Source organism: Tursiops truncatus, chromosome 1 (genome assembly GCF_011762595.2).
Source record: "Tursiops truncatus isolate mTurTru1 chromosome 1, mTurTru1.mat.Y, whole genome shotgun sequence".
Lineage (NCBI taxonomy): Eukaryota > Metazoa > Chordata > Mammalia > Artiodactyla > Delphinidae > Tursiops > Tursiops truncatus.
Window position 1 is genome coordinate 71,542,573 of NC_047034.1, and position 22,753 is coordinate 71,565,325.

Consider the following 22,753-nt stretch of genomic DNA (forward strand, 5'->3'; position numbering starts at 1 on the left):
TTTTTTGTTTTGTTTTGTTTTGTTTGCGGTATGCAGGCCTCTCCCGTTGCGGAGCACAGGCTCCGGACGCGCAGGCTCAGCGGCCATGGCTCACAGGCCTAGCCGCTCCACGGCATGTGGGATCTTCCCGGACCAGGGCACGAACCCGCGTCCCCTGCACTGGCAGGCGGACTCTCAACCACTGCACCACCAGGGAAGCCCACTCCCTAGGTTTTGCCAACAGGTGGGTAAGATTCTTCTCTGAGTGGCGGCGGCCCGGTGAGGTCACACCGCTGGAGAGGCCAAGGGACCTGAGGCATCACTGCCAATAACCTTTTGGTGTTGGAGGTCGTGGAGAAGGAGTGAGTGGGAAGCCCCTCACTTGCAAAACATGAAGAACCTTATAAGCAATCCCTGCTCCTTCCTATCTCCTCTGATTCCCCCCCATCCAAGAAAGCAGCCAAGACACAAGACAGGAGTTGAAGTTTATTCTTGGGAAGAACAAAGTCCCCCCAACCCTCCACATCCAGGAAGGCTTCCCCAGGGGGCCCTGCCCCTCCAAAAGGTCATCTCTCTTTTCTGAACCCCTGCTTCCACCAACACCCATTACGATGCTGCTACTTGGGTGAGAGGCTCCTCCAGGTACTGCACCAAGGCCTGGGCCTGCGAGAAAGGGAGGAGAAACCAGTCCCACACAAGGCCTGCCATTGGAGGGATCTTAAATTCAGGTCTACTCCTAATGCCGAGCCCCCAGCCCCCAGCCTCCAGTGTTAGCCCGCACCAGACGTGGATTGGGTGACACGAGAACGACTCTGGGAAGGTGGTGGGGATGGGAGTGGACACAATGACGCAGCATGAAGGCTGGACCCAGGGTTTTACAGGGATGGGCACATACACACCTTGGCCTTGAGCATTCCGAAGCCAACAGTCTCCTTGGCATACATGCACAGTAGAAGGTTGGCCACTCGAGTGATGGCTACACGGCCCTCCTGGTGGGGGTGATATCAGGGGATGTGATGCTCTGCTTGCACCCTTTGCCCCGCTTCCCCCATGGGCTCTTCTTGAGAGAGACTGTATCTTCCTTCCATGTCCTGGGCACAGCAGGAGCTTCTGCTGGGGAACTTTGGCCACAGACCTGGACGTGAAGTTCTGAGGCCATTCCAGCCTCAGCACAGCCACCTACTAACCAAGTTGCCCTGGGAAACTCAATCTCCCAGAAGCTCAGTTACTCTTTCTGTAACCCGTACCTCACTCCAGCTGGTGAAGATGCTAATACACAGGAAGGAGTTTTGTATCTGCAAAGGGCTGTCCAGATGGGTGATGTTATTATTATGGCTTATTATACAGTTATTATCATTATGGTAAGGGAAGAGCAGTAACCCAACTTATACTTCTCCTCACTACCCAACGTAATGTTTTTCAAACTGTAGGTTTGGCCCCAGGGTTAACTGACCCCAGATCAATTAAGAAGTTGATCAGCATTAAAAGAAAAAGAAGGGGAATTCCGTGGTCCAGTGGTTAGGACTCGGCGCCATCACTGCTGGAGCCCAGGTTCAATTCCTGGTCGGGGAACTAAGATCCCGCAAGCTGTGCGGCACGGCCAAAAAAAAGAAGGGAAATGAAGTATATTGCATATAGTAAGGGAAGTACTGTTTCATGAAACTTTCATTTTACTGGACTCTGACTTAAAATATATTTCTTATGGCTGGGTTGTGGTCAGAACATTTGAAAGCTATCGCCTTTATAGCACCAGCTCTAGGGTAGGCACCCTAGGAATCATCAGTGGAACTAGTATCCTTGGTTAAGGAGGGAGTGAGGAAGAGGTAGGTGGCTGAGTTACAGTGGAAATCCTTCCTGGAGAGTTCAGTCTTGAGGCTTTTTCAATTTGGTTCAGCAAGCTTTCGCTAAGCATCCACTGTGTGCTTGGAACCAGGTGCTGCACCCCCTGCCTCTCTGGGTACCTCATCTACTAACCTCTCCCATTCTCATGCTACTCCAGCCACTTCAACTTTGTTGATCTCTGACCAGGCATCATTCTGCCTCAGGGCGTTTGCACTTACTGTTGTCTCTATCAGAAATGTTCTTGGACTTCCATGGTGGCGCAGTTGTTAAGGATCCACCTGCCAATGCAGGGGACACAGGTTTGAGCCCTGGTCCAGGAAGATCCCACATGCTGTGGAGCAACTAAGCCCACGAGCCACAACTACTGAAGCCTGAGTGCCTAGAGCCTGTGCTCCGCAACAAGAGAAGCCACCGCAATGAGAAGCCCGTGCACTTCAACAAAGAGTAGCCCCCTCTCACTGCAACTAGAGAAAGCCCGTGCGCAGCAACGAAGATCTGATGCAGCCAAAAATAAATAAATTAATTAAAAAAAAAAAAGAAATGTTCTTAACCCAGAGAGCCACATGGCTTGCCAACTTCCTTTAGATCTTTTAGATCTTTGATGAGATGTCACCTTTTCAGTGAGACAGTCCTTGACACAAACATCCTATCTCACTTCCTTTTTGCTTTTTCTCCACAGCATTTTCAATACCTAACATACTACTTTTTACACTTACATACATGTTACAAAACATATTTACGAACTTATTTTATGAACATACATATTTTACTTAATTTAAGGCATATGTAAGACTGTAAGCTGCATTAGGGCTGTAGTTTTTGTCTGTCTTGTTTGCTACTTTTTCCCCAGTCCTGAGAACACTGCAGGGATCTAAAAATTTGTTGACTGAACAGATAGAAAGGTGAATGAGACAGTTTCTGTTTCCAAGAAGTTCACAGTCTAATGGCCACTTCCCCTTTCTGGACTGCATCGCGTTCCTCTGTAAACTGAAGGGATTGGACTAGGGTCTGGAGTCTCTGCCATGCTTCTGAGTCTGTGAATCTCAGATGACAACACTTTGTGTCTGCATATCACTCTACAGTTTATATCCACCCTTTCATTTGATCACAACAACCCTGTGTGCATGGTGTGGTGATGGGGATTATTGTTTTCACCTTGGAGGTGTGGTTAAGAAAGCCCAGAGAGGTTAAGTGACTTACCCAAGGTTCCACAAATGATAAGTGGCTGGCTGAGACCAGAACCCCAGCCAGACCTCAGGTCCAGGACTCCTTTCTCATCACCACTTGATGCATAGGGTCCTGCCTATTATAAATGCTGCTGCAGACCGACTCTTAGTAATCTTCCAGAGATCCTGTCCCTGCCCCTCCAACCATCCAGGATGGGGTCCAGGTCGCCCCTTGGGGATGCCCTTAGAGAAAGAGGAAGTGGCTCCCTTCTCCATACCATGCAGTCCATGAGGATGAATTTGAGATTGTCTTCATTAAACGCTTGGTTCCCGTTCCGGTCGTAGGCCGCCCAGATGTTACTGGCGATGGCAGCGGTGACCCGGGCGTCCGTATCCCCGTAACCGGAGTAGGCCAACAGAGATCCCTCGTTATTCAGCAGCCTGGCGAAGGAGCAGGAGGGATATCAACGTGCTCAGGACGGGGAGTCAAACGCCTGGGCTCCCATCCTAACTCCCGCCACTGGCCCTTCTAGAAAGCAAGCGTCTGGGCTGAGTGTGTGCTACAACGTGCCCCGAGCACCCACTACGTCGGTTTCTCTTTTCGAGAGGGGCCCTCCGGCCGGTTCACCTAGCTGCTGCTCCCTCTGCCACCTCCTCCCTTCCCCACCCCTCCCTCGGAGAGTCGCGCGCTGCCCCACGCCAGTGCTCGCCACTCGGGTTCTCGGTCCGCACTCACAGGGTGCTCTGGACGCCTCCAGTGTTGGCCTGGCTTAGCACCTGAGTCAAAGCCTTGGGACGCAGCATGCCTGCAGCTCCTATCCCTGGGCTTTTGCACCCAGATCTCCGAGTTTCCTACTGCCGCCCTCCGCCTGCCGCTTCCCGTAGTCCAGCTGCCCTGCTCCGGAACGCCCTGGGAGTTGTAGTTTTCTGGCCTGGCTTTGTGGTTCTGACTCAACCCCGCCCCACCGCGGAGTACCCTGGGAATTGTAGTTCTTTGCGATTTCGCGAGGCACCCTGGGAACTACAGTTCGTTTTTTCCAGTGCGACCACGCGGTTATGGGGGAAAAGAGCGGGAGAAAAAGGACAGAGGCAGTACTGGAAGGACATTTAACCCCCTCGGGCAGAGAAAAGTCATATCCGCTTGAGAATTCACGATTCAGTAGTTAAAAGAAAATAAAATCCCTATATTTGTCGGGCACACCTTTGGTTACTTTTCAAAGTAAATTTCTACATTATGCACAGTTCTGTGAGATGAGGCGATAGATACTATTGAGGAAACCAAGGCTCAGAAGGGCCACGCAGGCAAAATTCAGGTCTCTAGAACTGTACTTAATAGACTTCGGGCAGGCCACTACTCTCAGGGGAATAAAGTCAATCCTAGAGACAAGGTTTTAGGTGGACATCCAGAAGTGGGAAAATTCAACCTCAAAGTCGGGAGAGGTCTCAGGCCTAGAAAGAATTTGGGCTTCCCGAGAAAGACCAGTTGTCACAGGGAACGGAGATAAAGCGGCGACACAGAAAGTCCTTTGTCCCGGAACGGGACTTAACCCGCAGAGGGGCGGGGGCAGCTTTGGGCCCGGGTGGACTTCAACTCGGCTCGGGCGGGCTAGTTCGGCCCCCGTCCCGCAGTGACGGACACGCCCCGCCTCCGCCCCGAACCCCTCGGGGGCCGCAACCCAGCACGGCCCTGTCAAAGCTGCCGGACCCCGGGCTCAGTCCTGGGCGGACCCCGCTGCAGTGGCCCCCCCAGTCCGCCCGGGGCGCTGTGGCTGAGGCTGGTCCGGAGGGGGCGGTGAAACCTTGGGAAGGGGAGGGGAGAGGGGAGTGTTGGAGGCGCCGGAGCCGAGCCCGGACGGCCGGCCGGGCGGGGAGAAGGAGGAGCCGGGGCGGGCTGGCGGGCGGCCGGGTGGCGGCGGCGGCATGGCGGAGCCGAGCGGGGCCGAGACGAGGCCCCCCATTCGGGTCACCGTCAAGACCCCCAAGGACAAGGAGGAAATTGTGATCTGCGATCGAGCCTCGGTCAAAGAGGTAGTACGGGTGGCGGGGGTGGGGGTGAGCGCGGAGGAGGGGTCTGCGAAGAGGGGGGTGGCTCTGAGACGGTGCGGTGTACTGGAGGGCCGGGGAGAGGAGGGCGGGGGCCCAGCACGCACTCGGAGGAGCGGAAGGGAAGGGCAGGAGGGTAGGGGGCGTCCTGCGGGGGTGGTGTGGGGGAGCGTGGCGCGTGTTGGGGAAGGGAGGCCGGGGATTTGCCTTGTGGCCTGGGCTGGGGGCGTGGTGGAGAGTGCGAAGAGAACACCTTGCACAGGGAAGGGGGAAGGACCCTGGGTTTGAGGGGAGTATTCGCCCCAGTTACTGGTCGGGGTTCGAGGCGCCGAGTCAGAGTGGGGGCCGGGCAAGGAGCTGAGCGGGCGGGAGGCGCAGGTTGGGGGAGAGCTCCGGGCTGCTACTGTGCGCCTCAGAGAACGCCCAGCATTCTCACGCCCGGCCAGGGGGCAGGATTTCCCTCTGCCCGGATGTTTCCTACTCTTTCCAATCAAGGTGGTTACATTTGATTCTCAGCCCCTCTGGGATTTACACAGTGTGCAGTAGGTGCTCAATAAAAATGTGTTGAATGAGTGAATGAGGGAATATTGCCTGTGTTCACCACCCCCCTGTGGCTGCTCCAGAATTTCACAGAGGCGGGGCTTAAGATAGGCGTCTGGTTGGAAGGGAGGGATCTGGAAGCTGCCTTTGCTTAACAAGTGCACTCTTTTTACTTAGAGTGTGGGTTTGATTTGGTTGGGTTGATAGGGGTGTTGCTGATAGATTTGGGGAGTCTAACTCTCCCCCAAGCCAGCCTTTAGTGCCGTCATTGCCCCTCCCCCCACCTTATAAAATGACTACATTCCAGAATTTAAATAATTTTTGCCTGCAAAGCTGAATTTGAAATCAGCCCTAACTGGGTGGCCCCATGTATTTGGTTAAGAGCCTGGGGCTTTGATGTCAAGACCTGAGTTCCAGTCTGCCCAGTGCAAGTTACCTAATTGTTCTGATCCTCAGTTTTCTCATCTTTAAAATGGAGATAATAATTAACATGTATCTCATGGGACTTAGACTCTTAACTAGTGAATAGTTAGTGCCGTTATAAGTAGGATCTATTTGTTGTAGTTGTTACAGGAACTCTGGGAATAAAGAGAGGAAAGAGAAGGCTGAAGGGAGATAGGGCCTGGGCCCAAGGCTGTTGAAGGAGTTGGGATGGAGAGAACTGCCCAGGTAGTATGCTCACAGGAAACTGGGTGGATGGACTGAAGAAGGAGTGGCAGATAGAAGCAAGGGCTTTCTAGGGTGGGAGACCCTGGGGTAGAGCTGAGAGGAGCTTCTCACTGGTCCACTCCTTGGTTAAGAAAGGGGCTGCTTATTGCAGCTGGAGGGATGCAGTCAGGACTGCTGAAAGGACTTCCCACGACTAGAGATGGGGGCAAGGGAATGCAGAGGCTTTGCAGAAGAGGCAGGGTCCCTGGTTGGAGGAGCCCAGGCAGCCTCCACAGTGACCTTTGCCTCTTGATCACAGTTCAAAGAGGAAATCTCCCGGAGATTTAAGGCTCAGCAGGATCAGCTGGTCCTGATCTTCGCAGGCAAGATCCTCAAGGATGGGGACACACTGAACCAGCATGGGATCAAGGATGGGCTCACTGTCCATCTGGTCATCAAGACCCCTCAGAAGTAAGTTCAGGAGAGGAGCAGGTCCAGCTTCGGATTGGGCATTTTTTTCCCCATCTGATACTTTCTCACCCATTGTTCAACTGTACCTCTAAGGCCTATGCCAAGGCCCAGGAAGGTGGCTCTTGGATGGATTGCCAGGAAGCCCTGTGATCTCATCTGCAGGGGAAGGGAACCTGATTTACCTCTCCCTGAATACCCTGAAGATAGAGGATACTCGCTCCTCTCTTCCTCTGTCTGAGTTACTGACTGCCCCCAGCATCACCCTGCCCCAGCCTCAAGGTTGCTTAGGAGGTGGCTTGGGTTAGGGCTGTACCTGCACAGCAAACATAGAAATCATTGTCTTCCCTTTTGTGTTCACTTCAACTAGGATTTTTCTTTCTGTCCTCAGGGTTCAAGATCCGGCTACTGCCACTGCTTCTTCCCCTTCCACTCCAGACCCAGCCTCAGCGCCTTCCACCACGCCTGCTTCACCCGCCACTTCTGCTCAGCCCTCCACTTCTGGCAGTGCCACTTCAGATACTGGCAGTGGAAGCCGAAGGAGCAGTGGCGGGGGTACCTCCCCAGGGACTGGGGAGGGACCTCCCAGTGCCACTGCATCCATACTCTGTAAGCCTTTAGGGTGGAAGGCACTGTCCTGTTTTGGGCTGTGGATTGTGGGAGAGCCAAGAGGGGAAAATATGGTCCCTGTTCCTGATTTGATGGGGATTGGGGACCCCTGGACATAGGGGTCCAGACATTGGTACTTGAGCCAAGAGGGGGAAGAAACCAGTTTGTGAGGGCTTCCCAGAAGAGGAGAGCATGGCAAAATGTTAAGAGTGAGGGGAGAGGGGCTTCCCTGGTGGCGCAGTGGTTGGGAGTCCGCCTGCCGATGCAGGCGGCACAGGTTCGTGCCCCGGTCCTGGAGGATCCCATGTGCCGCGGGGCGGCTGGGCCCGTGAGCCGTGGCCGCTGGGCCTGCGCGTCCAGAGCCTGTGCTCCGCGGCGGGAGAGGCCATGGCAGTGAGAGGCCCGCGTACCCAAAAAAAAAAAAAAAAAAAAAAAAAAAAAAAGAGTGAGGGGAGAAATGGGGCTGGGGATGTGGGGAACCCTGGGTAAAGATATTGGAGTTTGGGAAAAAGGTGGGTCCAACAGTAGCCAGTTGGGGAATATTTATTTGCTCATTCAGTAGGCCATCACTGCTTACCCTCTCTGTGCTCAGTATTGTGCCTGCCTGTCAGCCTTGGCCAGCAAAGAGGTCTCAGTCTAGTAGGCTCACATCTCTTTGCCAGCAGTGGATTAGGGCTGGGGCTGTGGAAATGATTGGAAAAGGGAGATGTGAGAAGCAGAAGGGGCCCATCCTGGAGACTTGACTTCATTGGCTCTGGCCAGGTAGGGGAAGAGTCTTGTGACAGACTGTGACCCTGCCCCCTCCCCCCAGCTGGCTTTGGGGGCATCCTGGGCCTGGGCAGCCTGGGCCTGGGCTCTGCCAACTTCATGGAGCTGCAGCAGCAGATGCAGAGGCAGCTGATGTCCAATCCTGAGATGCTGTCGCAGATCATGGAGAACCCCCTGGTCCAGGACATGATGTCTAACCCCGACCTGATGCGCCACATGATCATGGCCAACCCCCAGATGCAGCAGCTGATGGAGCGGAACCCCGAGATCAGCCACATGCTTAACAACCCTGAGCTCATGAGGCAGGTGGGTCTGAGAGAAGGTTGGGATTGTGGAGGGCACCTGGTGCCCAGCTGTGCCCTGCCTGGCCTTTTCCCACCTTGTCCTACCTTGACTTGTTCATTCATTCATTCATTCAGCAGCCATGTTTTGAGCCCTGGGGGTACAGTGATGAAAAGACATAGTCCTAGCTTTCCAGGAACTTCTGGTCTTAAAGGGAAGTGGGACAAGTAAGCAGGCTGTTATAATAAAGTGTGGTCGGTGCTATTATAGAGATAGTCACAGTATCCCCTAGAAGCACACAGAAGGGCTCCTGATCCTACCTGGGGCTCAGAGGAGGCCCTAAAGGAAGTGTCACCCAAGCAGAGACCCAAAAGAGGAAGAATGAACCAGAGGAAGAAAAAGAGAAGAGTATTCAGGGCTGAGGGACAGCAAGTACAAAGGTCTGGGAATGAAAGATAATAGGAGGATTGGGGAGCATTGTGTCTGGACAGGGCCTGGTGGGTAAGGGAGACCCAGGGGAGGTGATTTGGTGTTGGTCTTTGGGAGCTCCATCTCGTGGTCATCCACCAGGGGATGGGACGAGGGTAGACGATCTCAGCAGAGCTGTGGACACTAGTGCTAGACTCACCAGAATGTAAGTTCCAGAGGGCAAGGATTTGCAAGTGTTTTGTTCACTGCCTAGAACAGTGCCTGGTATATAGTAGTCACTCAATAAGTACTTATTAAATGAACGAATTGTGGGATAAGAGATCAGAATCTTATCATAGACATAAAAGTGTCTTAGAAGAGGCAAGTATGGAGCAAATTTGGGAAGAAGGACAGGGAAGGCATTCCAAGTTGGATGGGAACAAGAAGCAGCTATGCTCATTTTATCTGTTATGTACTGCTGTCCCCTAGAGCTGACATAGGTCACCCCTTCCTTATTGAAAGTGAGCCATTGGTTCCCAAGAGAAAGCCCCCATCCTGTTTCTCAAGATTCAGTGAGGCCAAAGACCTGGGGTGAGATCTAGAAGGTGTTGGTAGCATTGTCCCAGCTTGAATCCTTTCCCTCCCCAACTTGTCATTTACCAGAAGCCATAGTCTGGTCTCGGTCAGACAGACCAATCTGGCCTTGAACCCTGTCTCCACCACTAACTGGCTGTGTGTCCCAGGCAATGAGTCTCTGAGCCTATTTTCTCATCTGCTAAATAGGGACAGAAATACCTACATGGGATGGTTATTGTGGGTATTAAATGATTTGAATTCTATAAAGTACTTAGCCCAGTGCCTGTATGTCGTAACTGCTCAGTAGATGTTAATTTTCTCTTTTGCTTCTTCTTTTTTCTCATGTCCTTTCTTATTCAACTTCCTTGTGCTCCCTGACACTTCTGAGGATCCTCTGAACCTGAGGGAGGGAAACTGCTCCCCTCACCCCATCTGGGATCATTGTACCCCCAAAAGTCAACCAGAATACCCATAGGGAGACAGGGTTAGAGCCAAGGTGACAGTAGAGGAAGGAAGTCCAGTTCACCCTACTCCCTGCCACTATGGGTCAGTTCCTAGGCCCTGGACCCTGGTCCTGATGCAGACCTCCTCATCAGGGCCCACTCTTTTCCAAGCTTGGTGATCCCCTGGTTCCAGGGCCATTCTCTCTCTTTCCCTTTTCCACCAGACGATGGAGCTTGCTCGGAATCCAGCCATGATGCAGGAGATGATGCGGAACCAGGACCGGGCCCTAAGCAACCTGGAGAGCATCCCTGGAGGGTATAATGCCCTCCGCCGCATGTACACGGACATCCAGGAGCCCATGTTTAGCGCTGCCCGGGAACAGGTGGGGCCAGGGGCTGGGCTGTGGGAGGGCAGTCTGGACTTAGGATTACCTACCCCAGACCCAGGCAAGACTGAGGTGCTGTCTGCTCCTCTTTCCTTCCCTAGCCCCCTGAGGGTGGGCCTTGGCTTAAAAGTGGTTCTCACGCTGCATAGCCAGGGATGGTCCAACTTGCATGGGACTGAGGCACTAGGGCAGAAGATAGCAGAGTTCCCTAGGGGAGTGGGCAATGGGTAGTATCCAAGGGATTTGACATTGTTCTGACAAACTTCTTGCACCAAGGGCTCAGAGGTTGTGGGGCACGCCTGGGGTCAAACAGCCAGCCCTAGCACAGTGTGTCTCAAGTGTGGTCCACAGATCACCTGCATCAGAATCACCTGGGGAGCTTGTTAACCATGAGATTCCTGGTCCCCACCTTTGAGCTACTTATTGAGTCAATCTCTGGAATCAAGTCCTGGGAATACACACTTTAAAAAAGGCTTTAAGAATTCTTTCCAAATATACAAAAAGTATAGCATTCTCTTGTATCCTTGTGGCCCTAAAATGTTGCCATATATAGTTTTAGTGTCTTTTTGGGTTCTTTTTTTAAAGTTTAGCTTACACTAAATACAGTATACATTTACCTGTTTCAAAACTCAAAAGTTACACAAAGTAAACAAAAGGGTATTTAAAAAGTATAGAAAGGTATACAGGCTCAACAAAAGTATACACAAGGGATCCTGCTATTTCCATCTCCCAGCCACCTCTTTTCCACCCCAGAGTTAACAAATGTTGTTAGTATTTTGTATGTTTTCCTAGGCGTATTAAACATTAGCAAATAAGATATTACACATAGAATTGCAGCCTTCACATACCCCTCCCCCATCTTATACCTCTCTTTCCCTCTCCGGAGCTAACTACCACCCTGAAGTTGGTGTTTGTCATTTCGATTCTTTTAATTACCTATGTATGAATCCATAAACAATCTCTGGCCTTGTTTTGCATATTTTCAACCTTATAGAAGTGGTATCATGCTGTTCATATAATTTTAAACTTGTTTTTTAAAAAAATCTAAAAATGTTTTATTGAAGAATAATATAGTTGCAGAAAGGTGCACATATCATAAGTGTACAGCTTGATGGACCTTCACAGACTGAACGCCCCACCATCCCCAACCAGCACCCAGTGGGAGGGTGGGGCCTCACATTCCTTCTTCCTTGTGGAAAGGAAAAAGCACCATATCCTGAGTGGCCCGTGCTATCCCAGCAGATTCCTTGTTCATGCCGTCTCTGCCCTACACCAAGTCTCCACAGATGAGTGTGCCTTGTTGACCCTGTCCCTACGATGATGCCACATTGTCTTAATTAAGTCTGGGCATCAGGTAGGGTGAACCTCCCCTCCCCCCTTCCAGCTTATACTTCACCATCCTCTTGGTTATTCTTGCCATTGCTCTTTCAAATTTTAGAAAGTGCTATAGGGATCAACTGTGAGTTTTTAAAAAACTTAATTTATTTTAAGTTTAATTTTATATAAGTATTTAATTAAAAATGTATATCAAAGTAATGTATGTACCTGGTTAAAAAAAAATTCAGGTAGTTGAGCAAGGCTTTATAACAAGCACCCAGCTAATTCTGATGTACTCTAAGGTATGTGAACCACTGGTTCAACTAAAAGAACATAACGTTTGGCATCAACAAACCTGGATTCAAATACCTGCTCCATCATACTTCAGTGGTGTGATCTTAAGTGAGTTGCTTAACCTCCCTGAGTCTTCACTTCCTCATTTGCAAAATGGAGACAATGTGTTATAGCAGTATTCTCAATCATTTTGGTTTCTGGACCCCTTTATTTATTTTTTGTTTAATTTTTAAAAAAAAAATTTTTTTTTTTTTTTTTTTTTTTTGGCCACACCGTGTGGAATGCGGGAGTCTTAGTTCCCCAACCAGGAATTGAACCCGAGCCCCCTGCAGTGGAAGCTCAGAGCCCTAACCACTAGACCGCTAGGGAATTCCCCTCTGAACCCCTTTATACACTTAAAAATTATTGAGGACTCCAGAAGCTTTTGTTTTTGTGGGTTAGGCCTATTGATATTCACTGTATCTGAAATTAAAACTGAGAAGTAAAAAAAAATTTATTTATTAACTCATTTAAAAATAACAATCCATTATACATTAACATAAATAGCATATTCTTTTGAAAAATAACTTTATTTTCCAAAACAAAACTTTAGAGGAAAGAATGGCCTTGTTTGACTTTTTTGCAGATCTCTTGAATGTCTGGCTTACTACAAGACAGCTGGAGTCTCAGATCTGCTTCTGCATTCAGTCCATTGCAATGTCACATGTTACATAGCCTTTGGAAAACTCCACTGAATACTTATGAGAGAATGAGAGTGAAAAAAGCAAATAACATCTTAGGATTATAAAAATGGCTTGTAAACCTTGCAGGGGTCCTAGGACCACACTTTGAGAACTGGTGTATTAGAGGGATAGTGTAAACATTAGAATAAATGGGTCAGGCACATAGTAGGTGCTCAATAAATGGCAGCTATTATAACTTTTGGGAGTTCAGGGAAAGAAATTCAGGCCTTAGGGTGTATGGGGAAGAGCAAAGCAGGACCCAGAACTAGGTGGGTTTGGGTGCTAGGCAAGTTACCTGAACAGGAAATCTGAAACGTTGACAAAGACTGAAACTGTGGTGCATGAACCCTGGCCTGCAATCCCTGTTACCTGAACAGGTATCTGGTAGGGTGAAGGAACCACAGCTCAGAGCAAGAGGGTCCTTGGTCAACCCTGGTCCCCACGACCCACTTTGAATAAACAGGAAAAGTGACTGGATACGAAAGTCCATGGTGGGGAGGGGCTGAGGCTGCTCAGGTACCTCCTGCGTGGGTGTTGGCGGGTCCAGAGGGAGGACATGTGGGTGCTGCCGTGGGCAGCCCACCATATGGTGGGGTGCAGACCCTGAGACGATCCTGGATAACATAGTTGGGGGCCTGGTGCTGAGGGGGACTGTTTAGCTGAAGCAGCCAGTCTGAGGAGATAGGCTGTGGGGAGGGAGGGGAAGGAGGAGATTACATGGAGGAAGCAACAGAAGGAGAAGACCTAGGGAGGTGTGCTTAGCCAGAGGTGTGCTCAGCCAGAGGTGTGCCTACTAAGGGGCTCCATTGTGGCATGCCTGGATGGACAGAATGCCACGTGGGGGACCTGGGGGTGAGGGAGAGGGTTCAGTGGAGTTAGTCTTAGACCAAGGTGGCTGGAAAAGGGAGAGCTAGAGGCAGATCGGGGTCGAAGTAGAGAGCCAGCTCCCATCAAACCAATAATTACCTATTGAGCACCTACTAGTGTCAGGGGCCAGGGGTGCAAAGGTGACTCTGACATCGTCTCTGCCCCTTAAGAGCTAAGGAAAACAAATATCTCACTACACAATGGGAAAGGTGTGTGTAAAGTATTGATACTACAGAGCACAGAGGAGATTAGATACCAAATATTTAGAGCCACCAGGGGAGAAGTGACGTTTCCAGTTATCTGAGGGGTTCAGTTATCCAGTCATCAGCAGGCAGCTCCCACCCTGCAGGATGAGGGTGAAGTTGCCCATTGTGGGGCTAGAAATTGACCTGAGGACCTCCAAGGTTTTAGATCTCTCTCCCTTTCCCGGGGAAGGGGAGGCTATTAGGTGAGAAGAAAGAAAGGGCCTAGCCCTTAAGGATTTGTTTCAGTCCTTAACCCAAAACCTTTCCCTCCTCCCAGTTTGGCAACAATCCCTTCTCTTCCCTGGCCGGGAACTCCGACAGCTCATCCTCCCAGCCTCTGCGGACTGAGAATCGAGAGCCCCTCCCTAACCCCTGGAGCCCCTCGCCCCCCACCTCCCAGGCCCCCGGGTCCGGTGGGGAGGGCACCGGAGGATCGGGGACCAGCCAGGTGCACCCGACAGTCTCGAACCCCTTTGGGATCAATGCGGCTAGCCTGGGGTCAGGTATGTCCTAGGGTGGAAGGAGCTTAGTGGGGTCACCAGGGCAGTCCCTCTGCCCCAGGACTGAATGGGGTTCACACTGCTCCAGAATATTGAAGACAGAGGTGAGACTGTATTGAAGCCACAGAGGGGGCTCTGTAGCCTGGAGTAGTGGCTCGACCCCTCAGGGTAAGGGTTGGTTCTGGCCCTGTCCTGATGTCCCTAGGAGTGACCTAAGTAAAGGCTTATGAGTAAACCAGGCCCCACTTCCTAAGCTCTTTCAACACTCCTGGTACTATCCAGAGTAAATGGGTCAGACTGGGAATGGGGTGTGGGAGAGGAATCAGGGGGCAGGTAGATGTGGGCTGGGGGAGAGGGATGTGCAGAGCTGCCTTGTACAGAGGTGCAGGTTATGCACTGCACAACCCTGGGAGATGCCCCATTTGTCTGGACTATGACTATACATATGGCTCTAGGGATGTGTGGTAGATGCTCTGATTTCTCTGTACCCTGGGGAGCATCTTGATTGGGAAAGTCCCTTCCCCTCTATGTGCTTATTTCATAAATAAGGTACTTGAACCTGATCCATGGTTTTAAAATTACTTCTGAGTCTTGAGGGCTCTGGCCCATCTCCAGGATGAGGGAAGACCAAAAGCGAAAGGCTCCAGGCCTCCTGCCCTGGCTCCAACCAGACCACTGACATACTTGGTTTCCAAGTGAGATTTGGTTTGAGGAAAGGGTCTCTGCTGCTAAGACAAGTTTGAAAACCATTGAACTGGATGATCTTTAGTCAAATCCTTTCCAACTCTGACATCTGACCTGTGGCAGGAACAGTCCAGAGGGGCATGAATCAGATCCAGTTTGCAACTGGCTTGTCCTTAGCAGAGTAGTTGGGGAAGGGGCCAGGACAAAGCCGGGCGAGATGACCTCAGAGTCAAGAGAGACTTGGATCCACGCCCCAGTACCTGGGTGCCCATTTGACCGTGGCCTCTCTGAGTTTTGTAACCACTCAGTGCCTGAAGTAATGTAGATGGAAGTGAGGCATCTGGTTTCCATCTGGACCCCTCTTCTCTTGTTTTTTCCTTCTTGTCCTAGGGATGTTCAACAGCCCGGAAATGCAGGCCCTCCTCCAGCAGATCTCTGAGAACCCCCAGCTGATGCAGAATGTGATCTCAGCCCCCTACATGCGCAGCATGATGCAAACGCTTGCCCAGAACCCCGACTTTGCTGCTCAGGTATGGAACTGGCACGAGGGGAGTGTGTTGGGGGCTGTTGCTTGCGATGATCAAAACGCTCTGGAGCCAGACCGCCGGGTTTCTGTATTGAGCTCTGCCACTTCCTAGCTGCGTGAGCCAAGCAAGTTATTTAACCCCAGTTTCCTCTGTAAAATGGTAATAACAATAGTTCCTGCCTCAGAGTTGTGAGCGTTGAGTTAATACCATAAAGTGTTTAGAACATGGCATGGCACGTAGTAAGCCCTACGTACTCGGAAATGTTAGCTGTCATCATCCTCGTCAGACTGGCTCCTGACTCATCCTCGTCCAGAGTATAGTTCCATTTCCTCTCACTGTCCCACTTAGGCCTTCAGGATACTTTGAGAGCCTTGGAAAAGCTGGCCAGATTTCCTGCAGTGGAGGGGGTGCCAAGGGAGATGAGGCCGTGGGGGCATTCTGGGGGTGGGTAGGCCCAGGCCTCCCCTACTGCCTTCACCCTGGCAGATGATGGTGAACGTGCCGCTCTTCGCGGGGAACCCCCAGCTGCAGGAGCAGCTCCGCCTGCAGCTCCCAGTCTTCCTGCAGCAGGTGAGTGAGGAGCCTAGATGGGCGGAGGTTGAGGGCCGGGGTAGACCCCGAGGCCCAGTGGGTGGAACTTAAAGGAGGGGCCGTGCTTGGCTCTGGACTCAGGGTCTAGGCTGCCTCCTGTCTCCTGGTACCTCCTGTTGCCTTTCTCTGCTGTTTCCCACCAGATGCAGAACCCGGAGTCACTCTCCATTCTTACCAATCCCCGAGCCATGCAGGCGCTGCTGCAGATCCAGCAGGGACTGCAGACCTTGCAGACCGAGGCCCCCGGACTGGTACCCAGGTGAGGGTCGGTGGCAGGTGGGCAGCAAGGTTCTGGCTACTCCTCCCCCTCAACCCCTTTCTCTGCCACTCTCTGAGCAGCCCTTGTGTCTCTGAGGGTCTTTTTCCTGTTCCTTCCAACTGCTTTTCCTTCTGGATCTCACATTGCCATCCCTTTCTCAGAGGCCATCTCCCACCTCTCGGTCTCTCCTGCCTGCAGCCTTGGCTCTTTTGGGATGTCCCGGACCCCAGCCTCCTCTACAGGCAGCAACGCTGGGTCTGCGCCTGAGGCCCCCACCTCCTTGCCAGCCCCTCCAGCCACATCCTCTCCAACAGGGGCCTCCAGTGCTCAGCAGCAGCTCATGCAGCAGATGATCCAGCTTTTGGCTGGAAGTGGAAACTCACAGGTACATGGGGCAGCGGGGCTGGCGCTGGGACCCTGCAGTGTTCAGGGTGGCAGTAGAATGGAGACAGCAGAGCAGGCTTTGGAGTCAGCCAGACCTGGCTTTGGTTCCTGGTCTGCTACTTTCTAGCCTTGGACAAGTTACCGACCTTCGTAAGTTTAGTTTCCACAGCTGTGAAATGGAGATGAGACTAGTAATGGCTCTTACTGGGTCAGCTGGGTGCTGGTCTGTGTGCCTTATGTATAAGAGCTCATTTACTTTATTCTCCACAACAGCCTTGCCAGGAAGCTATTATTATTATTTCTGTGTTACAAAAGGGGAAAACTAAAGCCCAGAGAGGTTAAGTGGCTTGCTCAGAGTCGCATATCTAGTAAGTGATGGAGCTAAAATTCAAACTGAGGCATGCTGGCTCCAGAATTTACACTTTAAGTACTGTTACACCATTTCTGCTTATATCAGAGGACCCTTTTGATAATTAAAGTAGCCTCCCTCTCTGTGACAAGAGAGGAGGATTCTGGGAGGTGAGGTGACCAGAGCCGTGGGCCACATAGTCAAGGCCTGGGGTTTGGGGGAGGAGCAGGGATGAGCCCCTTATCCCTTCTATGGCCTCTGTGACTCATCTGGGAAAAGCCTTTCAACAGGAATATAAGTGTGCCCAGCTCTGTGCAAGGCACTGAGGGGGCTGGATGAAGGGATCCCCAAGGCCCAGTCCAGCTTAAATTGTGTGGACCGTGATGAAAAACAGCACGGAGCATTGGAAACGGCTCTTGTACTGCGTGTTGGGGGCCTCTGTGATTGCTGTGCTCCTTTCAGCTCTGAGTTTTCTGTTCATGATCTAGGCTAGTGCCTCCTAAACATGCCTTGGGGAAAACATTTCCAGGAGATGTTTATAGGAGTGTCAAAAACGAAAAGCCTTCTCTTTCGTAAATAACCGTGTTTGTTGATTGGTTAAACACAATTAGCAGGTTCTTGCTTTCCTGGGGCCCTTCTCTGACCTTTACTATGGCCATGTGTGTGTTGACTGCCAGGAAGGAGGGGGTTTGGAGGTGGTATTTATCAACCACAGAACATTTGGCTTTTGGATTGCCTGTTAACATCTCCAGAGTGTTGATGGAAAGCAGTTGGGAATATCGGCTGATCTAGGCCTATCCATTACTTCGAAATCTTAAGAAAGATGCCCCCCATCTTATGATGACACAGTTGTTTAGTGACTTGGGACGCCGGCTCCTTGGCCTCTGTTTGCAGCTCACCGACCCCTGCCCCATTGGTTGATTCTGAGGATGTCTTCTTCTCACCATTATAAACGCTCAGAATCAGATAGGCCCCCTGGCGTTGGTCCTGTGCCCGCTTCAAAAGGCCTGTCCCCTCCAGGTGCAGACGCCAGAAGTGAGATTTCAGCAGCAGCTGGAGCAGCTCAACTCCATGGGCTTCATCAATCGTGAGGCCAACCTGCAGGCCCTGATCGCCACAGGAGGGGACATCAACGCAGCTATCGAGAGACTCCTGGGCTCTCAGCTGTCCTAATCCCTCGGCCCGTGCCTCCTGCCTGTCCCGTCCCTCGATGCCAGCGTTTGGTTCCGACCCTCTGCAGCTTGTCATCCCTTCTGTCTTCTCCCTTGTCCTCTCCAGACGGCAGGGTGACTTTAGAGGCGTGGGCCCCAGCCCCGTAGCTCTGAGAATTCCAGTTTTACTTCTGCACCTCTTGTAGAACCTTCTCTCCTGGTCCTGCTTTAGCAGAGCTATTTAAACAGTTCTCACAGTTTTGTTGATTGGCCCCTCCTCCTTGGCCCTCCCCGCCTTCACCTTTGCAACCTTCAGACTTCTCAGTGGCAGTGCAGAGCTGAAGGAGGAACCGACTCTCTGCTTTACTGGAACAGGGTCTTCCGTCTGAACCACTAGGGTTTTGCTTGTCTTATGTTTACTTTTGGTAACTCTTCCTTCTTTCTCTCCCCCATCCCCTCCCACCTCTAGCCTAACCAATGCTAGACTTCCATGCTCTGAAGGAGGGGCAGGTGAAACAGGCTGTGATTTTCCTCCTCACCCCCTGTTCTGTTCACGTCACCCAGCACTTTTTCATGGGGTCTGTTGGGACTTCCAGAGGAAGGAAGATGCCTGTTCTCCCCGTCTGAAGGGAGAGGTGAGACACAGCCCTTTGGAGCACGAATTAACAGGCCCTGGACCAGCCCAATGAGGGGAGGAGGGAATGAGATTTTCTGGAGGAAGGCAATCAGGGAAAGAGCCTGAGTAGAGGACTTGGAAGTTGGAACTGACAGTTAGGGAATGGAAGAACTAATAGTTCTTTTAGGCCGGAGAGTCCAGGCTCAGGCCTGGCAAAGGAGACTTAAGAGATGTTAACGGAATTTGAGTGGAAGAAAAGGGCTCAATGAAGCTAAACAATACGGCTCACAAGGGGTTATGTTGGTTCCGTTTCCGCAAACACACATGCTTATATATATACACACACATTTCCATGAACCCAGGACCTGTCTGTGTCTCCAGGTACCAGTAATTTAAGCTCCCCTCAAAAGACATGAAGAGGATTGGGGTCTGTCTTAGCAGTGGGTGTGTGTGGGGGTGGGTGGGTGCATGCATGCATGCACGCACACATGTGCATGTGAGTTGAGTGGGAGGGTGGATCCCTTGTCGATTTCCGGTTTAGAGTTTTCTCCCACCAGAGAGAAGTAGGCAAAAGGGCCAGTCTAGGTCAGGAATAAATACAGCCTGGAGAGCTAGATCCCCTGGGCTTCTGGATACTGGGTAAGCCAAGGGTAGTGTGGGTACCTCTTCTGAAGCTGTCAGGGCTGTGACCAGCACCCTTATTACCCCTCCCCTCATTGCTTCGGGAAATAGTAGGGGAGGAGTCTTTCCCTCTAGAACCCCTGGCCTTTGGCGTCTTAGCTCCTGCCCTTTGAGTTTTCACTGTTTCCCTCCAGGCCAGAAAGTTCTATTTGAGGAAGGAAAGGAGAGGGCAGCAATGATGCCTTTGATCTGGAATTGGACATTGCTCTATTGGAGCACAGAGGAGGCTCGTATCACCTCCTCTATCTGCTACTTAGCCCAGCTGCTTGGAGGACCCGTTGCTGGGAATATGGAGGCAAGAGGAACGGAATTTTCTCCAAGTGGGAAAGGGTCTCAAGCAGTCCAGAGAGGATGTCTGTGTGGCTTTCCCTCCCTACCTCCCCCAGCTCCCACACTGGCCTTTGTAAATAAATGGTGTGGTCTTTGTTGTGAGGGTGTCTTGGTGTTTGTTTTCTGGGGGAGAGGAGGCTGGCTGAAGACAACTTCTTGGTTTTAGAGGACTTTTGTAAAGTGGGATCTAGAGGAATTTGAAGTTGGGTTCGGTTACCACAGGTGTTCAGAAACAAGGGATAACTGATCGTGGGGATATCTATAATCTGTAGTTTAGGAATGGGAAGGATTGCTTTCTTCTACTCCCCATCGCCAGACCATAAGTTATCAGATCCCACCCCTGCTCCCCCATAGGTCAGGGCTGGGAGAAGAATGTATGAAAGGTGCCGGGAATATGGCTAAGTCCTTACTTCCATCCTCTGATCTTTTGGCAAGACTGCCCTCTCCTTACCCCAGGGAAAAAGGTCAAAACAAGAGAAACCCTTGTATCCAGACCTAATGCAAGTGGAGTTTAACAGTTATTAGTCTTGAGCTCTGAGGCTAAACCTAGCTCTACCACTAAATATGTGAATTTAAGGAAGTCTTTTCATATGTATTCGGTTTTATCTTTTGTGTAGTGAGGTTATGGATTAGAGCTCTGTGATATCAGAATAAAGCGAGTGGGAGGTTCCACTTCTGATAGTGGTAGGCTGGATGTTTCAGACCAGCACTCTCAGAAATTTTAAATATGAAAACTATCAAAAAATCAAAGGGTTAACAAGATTGGCTGGGAATCCAGAAAGAAAAGAAGGCCCTAAAGGCTGCCTTTGCCCAGGGGGCTTTTCCAGTTGGGAAAAGGCTGCTGAGAGGCTAAGCTGTGGTTTTGAGGGCCTTGAAGGATTAGGAGCTAGAGGAACAAAAAATTGGAATCTGGGGACAGCTAAAGATAGCGATGCTGGTAAAGATCCACTTGGACTAAGAACCCCTAAGGATGAATCGGAAGTAAACCAGTCCTCATATTCTGCAGCCTAGTGTCCCAACATTCTGGGTGGTCCAGAAATTCTCAAGTCTCAAACTTGGAATAAGATGATCCCAGATTGCTAGCATCTCCAGATACTTGGTAGAAGCAAGCAGAAATCTCAAGGAACTTAACAACAATCTAGACCTCAAAAGTATTATAATTAATAATTTTTCAAATATAACATCAGCCACAATAAGAATTAGTCAATTAGTCGAGCTCTTGAAGAAATAAGGCAATGAAAACGAAAGCAAGCAAATGACAGACCAAAAACAAGGAAATGAGAGACAACAAATGGACAATTCCGTATATTGGAGTTATACAGAAATGAAAACAACTGCTTCGTATTTCAAGAAGATAAAAGCGAGGCTTGGAAATTTCAGCAGAGACCTGAAACAACACAAACAGACATAGCACAACTGGAAAAGGACCAAATAGAAATTTTAGCTAGAAAAATAAAATAAATGAAATTAAGGTCTCAATAGATGGGTTTAATAGCAGATTAGACATAGCTAAGGAGAGAACTGGTCAATTATAGAAACAGAATGAACCTTGGAAAAATAAGAGGATGGAAAATACAGAAGAGACAGTAAGTTGGGCTAAATTATGCTTAATTGGAGTCCAAGGAGAAGAGAGAAAGGGGAAAAAGCAATCTGAAGAAATAGTGTCAGAATTATCTATAACTGATGAAAACATCCATCAAGTCACAGATTCAGGAAGCCCAATGAATTAAACTTGCACTCTGCAAAAAGGCAAAAGCAAAAAGAAAATATTTTAAAGCACCTAAGGAATAAAGATAGTTTATCCTCAAAGGAGCAACAGACTACTACTTACATCTCAACAGCAAAACTGGAAGACAGAGGAGGGAATGCCATCTTCCCTGTGCTTAAAGAAGGTAGCTGCCCAGTGAAAATATCTTTCAAAAATGAAAGTAAAATAAAAATATTTTCAGACAAAAACAGTCCACCACCAGCAGTCTCACATTAAGGGAAATTCCAAAGGGTAATTAATCTTCAGTCATAATAAAAAGGAAAAAATAAATAAAAGGAAGAACAATGAAAGTGGTAAATATGTCTGTAAATCTAAATAAACATTGACTGTAAAACAAAGATGATAAAGTCTCATGGTGCTAAAATGTATAGACAAGGAATTAAAGTGTGTCACACACCAGCATAGGAGTCAGAAAGGCAGTGGTAAATGGAGTTGGAGTATACTAAGGTCTTTGCATTGTGCTGGTAGAAAGTAAAGTGTCAGTTAATGTTAGGCGTTGGTAAGGCAAGGATGAATGTTTTGCTAAACCACTAAACAGAAAAACAATGTATAACTACCAAACTAATACGGGGGAAAATAAGATAAAAATTACCTTTCAAAAACAAGACAAGGGGAAAAAAAAACCCAAACATGTCAAGAAGTACAAGAGATTTTCTAGGATGGTGAGACTATTCTGTTTGATCCTGTAATGTTGGATACCCAACAATATGCATTTGCCAAAACCCATAGAACTTTACTACACAAAGAGTAAACATTAATATATGCAAACTAAAAAAAACCATATAGGACTTCCCTGGTGGTCCAGGGCTTAAGACTCCGAGCTTCCACTGCAGGGGGCTTGGGTTCAATCTCTGGTCGGGGATGTTCCACATGCCGCATGGTGAGGCCAAAAAAAAAAAGGGAAGTCAGGGGATCCCAGGATGAAATGAATGTAACCAGAGAATCTAACTATACTACAAATTCACGGAATAACTTCACTGAAGGATGGGTGGTAAGTTATTACCTAAGTAACTTGGAAATTAGTGGAATCTATAAGACTAAAGGCAAAAGAAACTGTACATAAGCAGGGTACGCAGCAGTGAAGACGCAACATAGCCAAAAAATAAATAAATAAAATTTATTAAAAAAAAAGGCAAAGATTGTCAGCCTGGATCAATAAAATAAAAATCTAACTACAAGGCTCTGAAGATCTTGCAAATGGAGGCTCTGATGTGAGCCTGCAGGACAGCCCAATCCACACCCCACCCTACATCTACTGGGGACCCAGAAGCCAAATCCAGGAGGCCCTGGGCCCACTGGTGGCCCACCTC

General features: G+C 49.9%; 2 protein-coding genes across 5 annotated transcripts; one reads left to right on the plus strand and one right to left on the minus strand.

Moving 5' to 3' along the window:
* Positions 1–452: 452 nt before the first annotated feature.
* Positions 453–3,881, minus strand: LAMTOR2 (late endosomal/lysosomal adaptor, MAPK and MTOR activator 2). The gene is made up of 4 exons (XM_033857342.2): positions 3,724–3,881; positions 3,266–3,428; positions 879–968; positions 453–642 (listed from the first exon to the last, which is right to left on the minus strand). Exons 1-4 carry the CDS (start codon positions 3,789–3,791, stop codon positions 586–588), a joined length of 378 nt encoding a protein of 125 aa, XP_033713233.1. The 5' UTR covers positions 3,792–3,881; the 3' UTR covers positions 453–585.
* Positions 3,882–4,840: 959 nt separating this feature from the next.
* UBQLN4 (ubiquilin 4) lies at positions 4,841–19,777 on the plus strand. 4 transcript variants are annotated; one of them, XR_012332591.1, is made up of 11 exons: positions 4,841–5,015; positions 6,538–6,689; positions 7,078–7,295; positions 8,107–8,369; positions 9,997–10,155; positions 13,881–14,106; positions 15,178–15,317; positions 15,801–15,884; positions 16,049–16,164; positions 16,326–16,549; positions 17,918–18,093. XR_012332591.1 is itself a non-coding variant. In XM_073806294.1 (11 exons), exons 1-11 carry the CDS (start codon positions 4,908–4,910, stop codon positions 18,068–18,070), a joined length of 1,680 nt encoding a protein of 559 aa, XP_073662395.1. In that variant the 5' UTR covers positions 4,842–4,907; the 3' UTR covers positions 18,071–19,777. The 4 variants fall into 4 exon arrangements, 3 of the variants coding, with proteins under 3 accessions (XP_073662395.1, XP_019788881.1, XP_004312558.1); XM_073806294.1 differs by lacking the exon at positions 13,881–14,106 and adding an exon at positions 11,778–11,877 and having other exon boundaries at positions 4,842–5,015; positions 16,363–16,549; positions 17,918–19,777; XM_004312510.4 differs by having other exon boundaries at positions 4,845–5,015; positions 16,363–16,549; positions 17,918–19,777.
* Positions 19,778–22,753: the final 2,976 nt, after the last annotated feature.

What these genes read in the sequence shown, in the direction of transcription:
- LAMTOR2 (XM_033857342.2), bottom strand. Translation starts at nt 3,791, where the DNA reads ATGCTGCGTCCCAAGGCTTTGACTCAGGTGCTAAGCCAGGCCAACACT. An exon ending in GGAGGCGTCCAGAGCACCCT is followed by an intron (nt 3,429 to 3,723) that starts GTGAGTGCGGAC and finishes CTCCTTCGCCAG; the next exon opens with GCTGCTGAATAACGAGGGAT. An exon ending in TCGGAATGCTCAAGGCCAAG is followed by an intron (nt 643 to 878) that starts GTGTGTATGTGC and finishes CCTTTCTCGCAG; the next exon opens with GCCCAGGCCTTGGTGCAGTA.
- UBQLN4 (XM_004312510.4), top strand. Translation starts at nt 4,908, where the DNA reads ATGGCGGAGCCGAGCGGGGCCGAGACGAGGCCCCCCATTCGGGTCACC. An exon ending in TGCCACTGCATCCATACTCT is followed by an intron (nt 7,296 to 8,106) that starts GTAAGCCTTTAG and finishes CCCTCCCCCCAG; the next exon opens with CTGGCTTTGGGGGCATCCTG. An exon ending in TTAGCGCTGCCCGGGAACAG is followed by an intron (nt 10,156 to 13,880) that starts GTGGGGCCAGGG and finishes CCCTCCTCCCAG; the next exon opens with TTTGGCAACAATCCCTTCTC.